Raw genomic sequence first — 13,769 nt, 5'->3', positions numbered from 1 at the left:
AAGACACCTGGGAGCCAGAAATCTTTCTGATTGAGAGAGGGTCAAATACTTATTTCCCTCATTAAAATGCAAATCAATTTATAACATTTTTGACATGCGTTTTTCTGGATTTTTTTGTTGTTATTCTGTCTCTCACTGTTCAAATAAACCTACCATTAAAATTATAGACTGATCATTTATTTGTCAGTGGGAAAACGTACAAAATCAGCAGGGGATCAAATACTTTTTTCCCTCACTGTATGTGTTATTTCATAGCTTTGATGTCTTCACTATTATTCTACAATGTAGAAAATAGTAAAAATAAAGAAAAACCTTGGAATGAGTTGGTGTGTCCAAACTTTTGACTGGTACTGTATACTGTATATTTTTGCATTTCCAGCCTCTGGATTTTTCCAAACTCTGAGGCAGAGTGCGGGTATCTATTGTTCCTTTAAAGGAAGACCACATACAGTCTCTACAAAATAAATACTGCACGTGTGCCATGTTAGAGATATATTTTTATGAATGGCAGCAGAAAGGACTTATATGGGCTTCCTCCTGACTGCATGGAGTGTCTTTCTAGAGGGAGGAAAAAGGAGAGTGAGCGGGGAGCCCTACTTCAACACAAGTGAGTTCTTATCAGCGAGAAATCACGGAGGTGGGCCTTTTTGCTTTGGTTACAGGTTATTACTGGCTTTTGTTGAATAACAGAGGTCCAGACTATTTCCAGATGCAAATGGGAGGTTTGCATGGAGGCAAGTCACAAGAAGGTGACAGAAAGGAGTTAAGTGAATTGTTGCTAGGCTACCGCACCAACTAAGTTAAAACGAAGAATGAAGTGCATGCACTCTCGCTGAGCACCCAATTCTCTGTAATGGCCCCCGTTGCTGCTAAAAATAAGAGCCTAGCGACTTGTTGATTGATTCGGGGCTCTCTGGACAGACAAGGTGGGCAGCGACAAAAAGTATAAAGTACAAGTGGGAGGAAAGAACGTCTCAAACTGTGAGGAAAACTTAAAGGAAAGGGAAAAAAATGCCAAACTCACAACTTGTAGGAGTGCAAGGTAACCAGCGCCCACGTTGTCGAAGTTGACCTTGACTTTGGTCCAGTAGAACTGCGTGTCGTTCATGGCCAGGCAGTCGGTCTTGTTGTTGACCACAGACACGTTGTGGATGTAGCCCGTCCGGTTGACGCAGCGGCCGTACTTGCCGGCGAACAGGTTGACCCCCATGATGCTAAAGATGAGCCAGAAGATTAGGCACACCAGCAGGACATTCATGATGGACGGGATGGCGCCGATCAGGGCGTTCACCACAACCTGTTGCCATGGAAACACACATCAAGTCAGGTATCCATCCAGAACCCTTTTGCTGTCACGTGCCACACACGACAGTCAGTCAATCAGAGAAACTCAGTGTCTACATGCTTGTGGTTCAATTCACCTACCCTAAGTGCTTACCCAATCCATATCCCCCCAAACACAAAATATCAAACCACTCAAACAAAAGAGATCCTAATATAAATATAATAATCAAACCCCAAATGTCCAAAGTTCATGCAAACTAGTGAATCTGGCAAATGAGATTATTAAGAGCATGTCTTATATTCAATCAGGAGCAGCAGCATCTTTTCAAACCACCCTGGTAAGAGATTTCCTGGTTGAGAGGAAATGAGTGCTGAGCCAGGAGTTCCTGAGTGTCACAGCTCTAATGGAACCAGTTGATAGGGGGTTTAGCCCCGCACATCCCTCAAGAGGGTGTCACAAAGAAATCTGCTGCTCACACAGACTCGGTGCCTCTGTATAGCCGGGTTGCACTTCCACTTTGTGTTTACCACCGAGTAGCGGACCCAGCCATTTTAAAGCAGCATGACGCCTAATCCCATTTTCCAGATTTACAGTGGCAGAGAGCAGCGAGCTCGGCGGACATCAGCCCCCCATTTCCGACAGCATGCAAATTTCATTGGCAGGAATTCAAATTAATTCCAGTGGAAGTCAGGGGAAATTATATACATATTAGAGGCCACAAGCTAGGCTGACAGGTGTTGACTTAGAAAACGAACACTGTGTAATGGGAGGGAACAATAGCCCAAAATCTTAACTACAGTGTGCATGAAATGTTCAAGAGGGTTTAAGGATGTGCTTTAGGGAATGAATAATGATTATGGAAATGTTACGGGCTAAACATTAATCGGAATATCTGAACACGGGGATGCATGCAAGAGAACGTAATAAGAAAATCAACAGCTAAAACAAACAGTGGAATAGCAAGGAGAATAATATTAATACTGTCAGAAGTGAGCAACAACTTGTAATGTAATATCACAGATGAGTAAAGACAGATTGGAATGAGATAATGGAAATACTCCATACTAAGTGGATTAGGTATGTACATGCATAATACTGTCATATTTATCAGCTTTTCTGATAACACTACATGTATTTGTCCATATTCCTGTGTAATGAGGCTGTAATTTCCTGTAAGAACATTGATTTAGTAAGAACTGGTCTTTGTAACTGAAAACTTGTAATTACAGAAAATGCTCAATTCCATTACCAAGCAACTACTATGTAATTACACTGTTTTTTTCGTTAGACACATACATGTGCAATTTCTCCTTTCAAAAGAATCTATCAAAGAATCTGAAAATAATTTAAGGAAGAAATCGTGTCATGATGTTACATGTTAGAGCCTAGGGTTGAAGAATTTACATGAAATGTAATACTGCTGGAGAGCTCTAAGACTACAGTTGTAGTTCAATCTATTTACTTTATCTACTCTACTCAGGCACTTCAGTCTATTTGGCCATCCTCATAATGATGTGAAGCATTATGTATAGTTAGACATGATAGAACTAGACATGATTTGGTGGATCGAAGATCATGAAAGATTCTAAGGATCCAACACAAATGGATGCTGATGCTGTATTTGACATAAGTGGTACAACAGGTATCTGTCAAGTATTTACTTGGTAATTATGTGGTAACAATAGGCAATTTTCTGTTTTAACTTCAGTATGTTGTACACATTTTATGGTACCTGTTTTGATGATTACAAATGATGATGTAGGGCCTAATTATCATTTCACCATGAAAGCTCTATGTAAATAACAGGTAGAAAAGACTGCAAAATAAAGCTTAATATGAAATAAATCTTATCCAAAGTGATAAGTCAGATAATGAGGTATCATGTCAGGCTGAGGGGAGAGTTGAGGGGAAATATCTCTTCGCGCTAATATTGCCACTTTGTGCTAATATTGCCACTGCCGGCTCCAAGGGAAAGTTTGTTAATGGATTAGTGGCATTAGCTGGAGAATTGGATTTGACAGCATTATAACACTATAAGTGGAGAGATAAAGTGGGAAAATATTTGGAGTATTCTGAATAGAAACTGCTGGTAAGGGAAAGAAAGGGTGGCAACAGAGGTAGAGAGAGTGACGATGAAGATGGTTAGAGGACAATCGGGAGTTGATGAGTCAGAGAGGAGAGATGACTCTTACCCGCATGCCTTCAAATCGGGACAGTGCTCTTAGTGGCCTCAGAGCTCTGAGGGTTCTAAGTGATTTGATGGCAGCGAAGTCCGAGTAGCCCAGCGTGTTAGCTACTAGACTCACCAAAGACACCTAGGTGGGGACAGAAAGCGCAAGGACCCACATGGTTAGCGGAGCTGCCACAACCTATTCAAAGAAATCGCGATACACAGAACCTGAAAGGGAACACTGGACCACCCTGGTGAGTTCCTCCTGTTAGCAACTGCCCTAAGGGAAAGACGGGTAGTAGCTCATTAGACTCAAAGGTGTGTTGATGTCACCCATCGAGGTCGTCCATCTGCTATTCAAGGGGATATAATGTTAAAATGAGTTTATTTCATAGCAGAACAAATTAAGAGGCCTGTTAACAGACTTAGAAATAGAAATTGGACTATTAAGAATAGGTCACAAAACCTCTTCTTGGATCTATGTAAGAGAGGGAGGAAGAGAGGTCAATGAAAAGCCAACCGCAAAGCCAACCAGAAACTACAGCTTAGGTGTCTACTGTGGACGGTCGGTGGCGGTGGTCAGCAGTCAGATCGGGCCTTACCCTTATGCCGGCAAAGCGGGCCACCGCTCTCAGCGGGCGCAATGCTCGCAGGGTCCTGAGGACTCTCATGGTGCCAATTTGCTCTATATTGATGGCACTGGCCAACAGGCCAATCACTGATATCTGTGTGAATCAAATTATAGTTAATTCAGTGAAAACAGATACAGTGAGGGACAAAAGTATTTGATCCCCTGCTGATTTTGTACGTTTGCCCACTGACAAAGAAATGATCAGTCTATAATGGTAGGTTTATTTGAACAGTGAGAGACAGAATAACAACAAAAAAATCCAGAAAAACGCATGTCAAAAATGTTATAAATTGATTTGCATTTTAATGAGGGAAATAAGTATTTGACCCCCTCTCAATCAGAAAGATTTCTGGCTCCCAGGTGTCTTTTATACAGGTATCGAGCTGAGATTAGGAGCACACTCTTAAAGGGAGTGCTCCTAATCTCAGCTTGTTACCTGTATAAAAGAAACCTGTCCACAGAAGCAATCAATCAGATTCCAAACTCTCCACTATGGCCAAGACCAAAGAGCTCTCCAAGGATGTCAGGGAAAAGATTGTAGACCTACACAAGGCTGGAATGGGCTACAAGACCATCGCCAAGCAGCTTGGTGAGAAGGTGACAAATGGAAGAAACACAAAATAACTGTCAATCTCCCTCGGCCTGGGGCTCCATACAAGATCTCACCTCGTGGAGTTGCAATGATCATGAGAAGACCAGAACTACACGGGAGGATCTTGTCAATGATCTCAAGGCAGCTGGGACCATAGTCACCAAGAAAACAATTGGTAACACACCACGCCGTGAAGGACTGAAATCCTGCAGCACCTGCAAGGTCCCCCTGCTCAAGAAAGCACATGTACAGGCCCGTCTGAAGTTTGCCAATGAACATCTGAATGATTCAGAGGAGAACTGGGTGAAAGTGTTGTGGTCAGATGAGACCAAAATGGAGCTCTTTGGCATCAACTCAACTCGCCGTGTTTGGAGGTGGAGGAATGCTGCCTATGACCCCAAGAACACCATCCCCACCGTCAAACATGGAGGTGGAAACATTATGCTTTGGGGGTGTTTTCTGCTAAGGGGACAGCACAACTTCACTGCATCAAAGGGACGATGGACGGGGCCATGTACCGTCAAATCTTGGGTGAGAACCTACTTCCCTCAGCCAGGGCATTGAAAATGGGTCGTGGATGGGTATTCCAGCATGACAATGACCCAAAACACACGGCCAAGGCAACAAAGGAGTGGCTCAAGAAGAAGCACATTAAGGTCCTGGAGTGGCCTAGCCAGTCTCCAGACCTTAATCCCATAGAAAATCTGTGGAGGGAGCTGAAGGTTAGAGTTGCCAAACGTCAGCCTCGAAACCTTAATGACTTGGAGAAGATCTGCAAAGAGGAGTGGGACAAAATCCCTCCTGAGATGTGTGCAAACCTGGTGGCCAACTACAAGAAACGTCTGACCTCTGTGATTGCCAACAAGGGTTCTGCCACCAAGTACTAAGTCATGTTTTACAGAGGGGTCAAATACAGTGGGGAAAAAAATTATTTAGTCAGCCACCAATTGTGCAAGTTCTCCCACTTAAAAAGATGAGAGAGGCCTGTAATTTTCATCATAGGTACACGTCAACTATGACAGACAAAATGGGAAAAGAAAATCCAGAAAATCACATTGTAGGATTTTTAATGAATTTATTTGCAAATTATGGTGGAAAATAAGTATTTGGTCAATAACAAAAGTTTCTCAATACTTTTGTTATTGCTTGTTTGTAGGTGACCAAATACTTGCTTGTTTGTAGGTGACCAAATACTTATTTTCCACCATAATTTGCAAATAAATTCATTAAAAATCCTACAATGTGATTTTCTGGATTTTTTTTTCTCAATTTGTCTGTCATAGTTGACGTGTACCTATGATGAAAATGACAGGCCTCTCTCATCTTTTTAAGTGGGAGAACATGCACAATTGGTGGCTGACTAAATACTTTTTTTCCCCACTGTACTTATTTCCCTCATTAAAATACAAATCAATTTATAACATTTTTAACATGCGTTTTTCTAGATTTTTCTTTTGTTTTTCTATCACTGTTCAAATAAACCATTAAAATTATAGACTGATCATGTCTTTGTCAGTGGGCAAACGTACAAAATCAGCAGGGGATCAAATACTTTTTTCCCTCACTGTATTTATTTACTTACTTACTTGCTTACTTACTTTTAAATTAATATACAGTACAGACTTATCCAATACATACAGGTTTCTACACAAGCAAATGTTGCATGGAGCAAAGCGGGTTGTTTTGTACTTTCAGCCCCCCAAAACCCCTCACAACTTCACATTCAACTGCCCTCCAGACACTATCTGAGACTAATATCACAATCAGATAAATAATATTCTCAAAGGTTCACAGACATCTGCACTTCGTCATGTTATTTTAATGAATCACCAACACAAGAGCAGGGTCTTTTTGTGCTTTTATGCCTCGGCGTGTAAGAAAATTAAAACTTCATGACACTTGTAATCATTTGTTGAACATGACCGGCAGAGCACACTGAGATAAAGGGGATAAACTCACTGGTTATCCTCTTGCCAAAGGGGTTTGGTACTTCAGCACTTGGAGACCTTTTTGCATTACACATGCTATTTCAGGATGCATTAAAACACTTTGTTGAGGCTTTCAAAAGAGTCAGCGAGCGCATGTACACATTGTGATTCCCCCTTCACTTGTCACATCTATATCAGCAATTTAGAATACTGAATCACTTCACTCAGGAGGTAAACTATACAGATGTAGGATCTCAATTTGATCACCCTGTTGCAGGAGAACTTTCCTGCAATGCAGGAAATGTTAAACATGTAGTGAGTTTTAAAAAGGCTTCTAAAATGTGTAATTTCCACTTTAAAATGTCAGACTTGATTTGCTCTAGCGAAAAATGTATCAACCCCTACCAAAATGTACAGTTGAAGTCGGAAGTTTACATACACTTAGGTTGGAGTCATTAAAACTTGTTTTTCAACCGCTCCACAAATGTCTTGTTAACAAACTATAGTTTTGGCAAGTCGGTTAGGACATCTACTTTGTGCATGACACAAGTAATTTTTCCAACAATTGTTTACAGACAGATTATTTCACTTATAATTCACTGTATCACAATTCCAGTGGGTCAGAAGTTTACATACATTATGTTGACTGTGCCTTTAAACAGCTTGGGAAATTCCAGAAAATGATGTCATGGCTTTAGAAACGTCTGATAGGCTAATTTACATCATTTGAGTCAATTGGAGGTGTACCTGTGGATGTATTTCAAGGTCTACCTTCAAACTCAGTGCCTCTTTGCTTGACATCATGGGAAAATCAAAATAAATCAGCCAAGACCTCAGAAAGAAAATTGTAGACCTCCACAAGTCTGGTTCATCCTTGGGAGCAATTTCCAAACGCCTGAAAGTACCACGCTCATCTGTACAAACAATAGTACGCAAGTATAAACACCATGGGACCACGCAGCCGTCATACCGCTCAGGAAGGAGACGCGTTCTGTCTCCTAGAGATGAACATACTTTGGTGCGAAAAGTGCAAATCAATCCCAGAACAACAGCAAAGGACCTTGTGAAGATGCTGGAGGAAACGGGTACAAAAGTATCTATATCCACAGTAAAACGAGTCCTATATCGACATAACCTGAAAGGCCGCTCAGCAAGGAAGAAGACACTGCTCCAAAACCGCCATAAAAAAGTCTGACTACGGTTTGCAACTGCACATGGGGACAAAGATCGTACTTTTTGGAGAAATGTCCTCTGGTCTGATGAAACAAAAATAGAACTGTTTGGCCATAATGACCATCATTATTGTTTGGAGGAAAACGGTGAAGGCTTGCAAGCCGAAGAACACCATCCCAACCGTGAAGCACGGGGGTGGCAGCATCATGCTGTGGGGGTGCTTTGCTGCAGGAGGGGCTGGTGCACTTCACAAAATAGATGGCATCATGAGGAAGGACAATTATGTGGATATATTGAAGCAACATCTCAAGACATCAGTCAGGAAGTTAAAGCTTGGTCGCAAATGGGTCTTCCAAATGGACAATGACCCCAAGCATACTTCCAAAGTTGTGGCAAAATATTGGAGTGGCCATCACAACGCCCTGACCTCATTCCTATAGAAAATGTGTGGCAGAATTGAAAAAGCGTGTGCGAGCAAGGAGGCCTACAAACCTGACTCAGTTACACCAGCTCTGTCAGGAGGAATGGGCCAAAATTCACCCAACTTATTGTGGGAAGCTTGTGGAAGGCTACCCGAAACGTTTGACCCAAGTTAAACAATTTAAAGTCAATGCTTCCAAATACTAATTGAGTGTATGTAAACTTCTGACCCACTGGGAATGTGATGAAATAAATAAAAGCTGAAATAAATAATTCTCTCTGCTATTATTCTGACATTTCACATTCTTAAAATAAAGTGGTGATCCTAACTGACCTAAGACAGGGAATTTATACTAGGATAAATGTCAGGAATTGTGAAAAACTGAGTTTAAATGTATTTGGCTAAGGTGTATGTAAACTTCAGACTTCAACTGTACATGAAGAAAAGGCAATGTATAGCCCTGAAGAAACACAGACAACATGGCAGATTAAATAGAACAACATCTGCTGCAAATCCAAAACAAAGACAAATTAAGGCATAATCTATCATTAGAAATAGACCCAACTAGCTATGTATAGGGAATATGTATTGACTGGGCAGTTTTCATGGCAATAATAAAACATGAAGCCATGCGGGAGACATTTAATTATGTATGCATAGTCACTTTAACTCCACCCACATGTACATATTACCTCAACTACCTCAACTAGCCGGTGCCCCTGCACATTGACTCTGCACCAGTACCCCCCTGTATATAGCCTCCCTACTGTTATTTTATTTTACTTCTGCTCTTTTTTTCTCAACACTTTTTTGTTGTTGTTGTTTTATTTTACTTTTTTATTAAGAAATAAATGCATTGTTGGTTAAGGGCTGTAAGTAAATATTTCACGGTAATGTCTACACCTGTTGTATTCGGCGCATATATAGCCTCCCTACTGTTATTTTATTTTACTTCTGCTCTTTTTTTCTCAACACTTTTTTGTTGTTGTTGTTTTATTTTACTTTTTTATTAAGAAATAAATGCATTGTTGGTTAAGGGCTGTAAGTAAATATTTCACGGTAATGTCTACACCTGTTGTATTCGGCGCATGATTTCCCGGGGAGAAACTGCTGTTTACATCTGTCTAGTCTGCTCTCTCTCTCTCAATTATTTTTCTTCCCTCCCCTGCCTCCCTGTCCCCTCTCTCTCCCTCCCTTTGTGCGGTGTGTCTGTGTGCAGAGAGCAAACACTAATTGCTCAAACCTCTCTCTCTCTGCCCAAAGATTCTCTGCCACAGACCAATATGTCCAAACTACTGACGTGAACTCAGCTCTCATGTTTCTCCCTGAGGATAATGTGGTAACAAACATCATGTAAATAAGTGACGTATGAACCCAGGGCTTTGTGGGGTCGCTAGACTCGCTACAGGGCTGTGCTGTTTGGACAAAGCATTTTTGAGAACCGCAGTAGGTCGGGTGAGAATTCACGAAATGCATCTAGTCCTGCCCAGACAGTATCTACCAGTATACTGTACATTATGAAACGGTTTCCAGCACACAGATTAAGTCTATTCCCGGAAAAGATTCTCCATTGAGCATCCTTATTCGTTCGGGATTAGGCTTCATCTGAATCCGGGAAAATGACCCTATGTCTGTTTGACAAGACAGCTAAACCACCCAGAAAGTGAAGTGGCTCAATAATGTTCAATGTTTTGGAAAACTATTATTGACAAAGTAAGACAAAGACAAATCAGGATTCCACATTGTCCATGTCTCAAAACTAATTCACAGTTTTCAGAATACACAAGACTAACAGATCAAGTTCGATTGATAATGCCTGGACAGATTACACACGACAAACTGATCAAGCTCAATTGATAATGCCTGGACATATTATACAACACAATCAAGGGAAGTGGGCCGCTGCTTAAGCAAATGACATCATCATCTCATCATCATGTCTGAGGGGTTGTAAATAAACGTTGCACTTACATCCACAATCAGGAAATCCAGCCAGCACCAGTAGTTAGTGAAGTACTTCTTGAATCCGTAGGCGATCCACTTAAGGAGCATCTCCAGGATGAAAATGTAGGTGAAGATCTTGTCGGCGTACTCCAGCACCACTTTGATCACTTTTCTCTGTTCGATGTAGATGTCCTCAAAGGCCTTGTGAAAGATACAAGAGAGACGAGTCATGATTAGGGACTGCTTTTTAAATAGTAAATTAGTCTCATATTGTAATACAGTGGAACGCCCCTAGACTCGTATTTACTCGGCAATCAATCGTACATAGCAATCGTACCCATGAGGGAATTTTACATGTTATTGTCCCAAAACCCTTTCAGTGATTTCGGGAAAAAGGGTATGTTTATATGCTACAGTATATAATAATGCTGCAATGTTTGCATCACAATTATAAACATTATTACCTAGATAATAAAGTTGGATGAAAACAGGGTATTTTGCTTATAATAACATTTCACGAATGAGGGACTTTGACCTCTAAAATGTCCAATAATGTATAATGACTCATTTCAAACATGGTGTATGCACATCCAATGACTTGCAGGTGCTGGGTACAAAAATAAACTCATGGTGTAATAGATGAACGCTCCCGTTGTTTATTATGCAACGTTTCAACCCAAAGGTATTTGTCAGGCTTATCCCACATGGAAAATGCAGTGATATTTATAGTTTCAACATAAGCAGGTGATACAGGGTGTGTCATTAATTAGATATTTGTCATATACACACACGTTGCACAATAAAACAACAGGAGCATTCATCAGTGTGTGGCTATTCTTTATATTATAACGACTAACATACTTTATACATAGAATATGCCTCTGCATGGTTTTCTGTAACAGAAGGAAAGTGTTTTCAGAGAGGGGAAAACAACAAGCAAACAAAATTGAGGGATTTTGCTGAACAAGAGCCCTATCCAGCTAGACGCGTCGTCGGAAACTGTTTGCTTTGCTCTCGTGAGCTCGGCCACCACGTGCCCTATATTAACGTCACACGGGCACAGACCGGGCAATACCCAAGAGGGTGAAGGGAGAGGTGGGGAGAGGCAGGCACTGGTAGAACAGCTGAGGTTTGAGCACACGTCTCCCCCCTGGGCTCTGACCAATCCGCTGCTAATTAGGAGGAGAACTGAGAAGGCTTGACCAATCATTGAGCTGACTCCACAATTTGTCTTATATATTTCAATTTCACCTGCTTTAAATTATCAGCTAATTCTACCATGTTGGGCAATTCATGCCTGCCAACCTTGGTGTTAGATTGTAATGGCAGGTGAAAGAGTCATTGACCTTGTTTGTGAGCTGCACCCTGGAACAAATGCTGTCAGTGTTAGTCCTTGGAGGGTTGTAGGGTGCTGTCAGGGAAATAGTGTACGAGGGCTCATGCAAAAACACCCATCAGTGTTAGTGTTATTACAACCTAAGACCAAGGTTGGCACATCACACAAGCTGATCAAGAGTTAGCCATCCATGTTAGCATCCTCCCGACATCAAATATGGGATTTTGTGACTATTATTATTTTTATTGGCTAACCTTCTTTTTGATGAGATTATCTTATTATTATCTTATTTAATAGCCTGGATCTTAGAGTAAATCAATGACTGTGGAGACAAAGAGCAATAAAAAAGAGATGAAGTAACAAACAATGTGCCCTCAATTTTTTTTGTCACTGAGCATATTTCAAGTCTTCTCGCGTTTACTGTGAACACTGAGGCTGTACCTGCTTTAAGTTACAGTTTTAACAGTGGCCAAGTAGGCTACTGTGGCTATTTGATCATAATGTAGGCCTACAATGGAGAAAAACGCATCCCATAACATTTTAACATAGAAATAGCTGTTCTATCATTCAGCCTACAGTAGCAGCCAATGTGTGGTGTTCAATGCCTACATACCATTAGACTTTTGAAAAAAACATGCAGGGCTTCACATTAACCTGTTTATCCACTTGTCCTTCAGATAAGGAGGTGACTGAAAATGTTGTGTTTGATGCAAGAAACCACTTTACAAAATACAATTCATTATTATTCCCATGCCATTATTACAGAGAATCAGACAAATTATGCTCTGCCTATTGGCTACTTAGCTTATTCAAGACTGTCTCAAAATACAACACTTCCACTTTAAGACATAAAAAAGCTCTCTACCTGACTTGCTTTTCAAAGATGGCTAGAAATGTACCCATTTTGTGCTCTTGTTGGAAGCAACCAGTGGCGATTTTAGCATGTAAATCTTGGGGCGGCAAACTCAGATTTTTTTTTAGATGCATGCCAGCAAAGCCACTACACAACACAACACAACACAACACAACACAATACATTCACAATACATTCACTAGTTAGCCAATGATTCCTTCCAAATCACACATGGTTACATTTGCAATTTACAACTTGTTGTGTAATGTTTATGTCCAATGGCCGATGAGCACAATACTTTTTTGCGATTTACAACTTGTTGTGTAACGTCTATGTCCAATAGCCGATGAGCACGATACATTTTTTCTATAATTTCTCTTCATATGACAAGGATTGAAAAGGATTTGCCAGTAGATTGTCGACTTGATTCATGATGATGACTGCTTGTCTAGCTTGCTAGCTAAGATTTTGAAAGTATGATGTTGACATGATCAGTCCAATCAAAGCTACGGTAGATATAACGTGATTTGACGTCATTTTATTTGTGGCCAATGACCTTGAGCCTTTTTGGATGGGCACTTCTAATGTAACTCTATGGCAGCACCAAAGGGGATTTAATTTTTGAGCTCTCCCCGTAGATTTTCGGTGATGTAGTGTCCCCATGAGTGACAGAACACTGAGCCAATCACGGCGCAACTAGAGAACATTACCAACCCCTACGCTCCGCATTTTTCGCTGGCTGCCCCACCACCACAGAAAGCACTGAGCTAGGCTGAAACACCTGCATTTTGGAGCTGCCTTACTCAAGAAAGCAAAAAAGAGACCATGTTTGTATGCGGCTTTATGAACTCAAAGATTTTTTTTTTTACATTGTTTGCAAACTGATATTTTTGATAATGCCAAAATAACATGCAAAACAGGCAACAACAAAACATTTATATATAAAAAAACAAATATATATATATATTTTTTGCTAAAGAGGTGGGGCTCAAAACAGGTGGGTCACCACTGGAAGCAACCACTCCCCCATTGTTGACTAGAAATTGGCTACTTAGCTTATTCAAGACCGTCTCAAAATACAACACTTCCTCTTTAAGACATAAAAAGCTCTTTATCTGACTCGCTTTTCAAAGCTAATAACTCACTAACTAGCAAAGAATATGAACAAATGTACACACGTGGCCACATACAGCTTTCACTTTGAACTCAAAACAAGCGCATCTACTCGCGACCGCTCATACTGTAACCTAAACACAGTCCAGTTCAAAGTGAATGGCACAGATCCATATATGGCAATTACTATTTGCATATAAGCCTACTGCAGCTCTGATTGGTTATGGCGCACCGGTCTGTGTAGAGTACGGGACTGAGTCGTGCCTGTCAATGCAATAGAATCCTACTCCGATGTGCTCTGCCTACAAGAAAATCTCTTGCAC

The 13,769-nt window shown here is 40.8% G+C and overlaps 1 protein-coding gene across 1 annotated transcript in view; it reads right to left on the bottom strand.

The window, feature by feature from the left end:
• The window catches only part of LOC311100152 (sodium channel protein type 2 subunit alpha-like), a 156,785-nt gene that overhangs the window by 9,469 nt on the left and 133,547 nt on the right, over positions 1–13,769 (bottom strand). The window contains exons 18-20 of the mRNA XM_084140932.1: positions 10,172–10,345; positions 3,478–3,600; positions 1,025–1,297 (exon numbers count right to left, since the gene is read on the bottom strand). Coding sequence (XP_083997058.1) covers positions 1,025–1,297; positions 3,478–3,600; positions 10,172–10,345 — 570 coding nt within the window. The remainder of the gene's footprint in view (positions 1–1,024; positions 1,298–3,477; positions 3,601–10,171; positions 10,346–13,769) is intronic.

The sequence above is a fragment of the Coregonus lavaretus genome (assembly GCF_964263955.1).
Source record: "Coregonus lavaretus genome assembly, chromosome: 2".
NCBI lineage: Eukaryota > Metazoa > Chordata > Actinopteri > Salmoniformes > Salmonidae > Coregonus > Coregonus lavaretus.
This window is presented reverse-complemented; position numbering and strand designations above follow the sequence as displayed.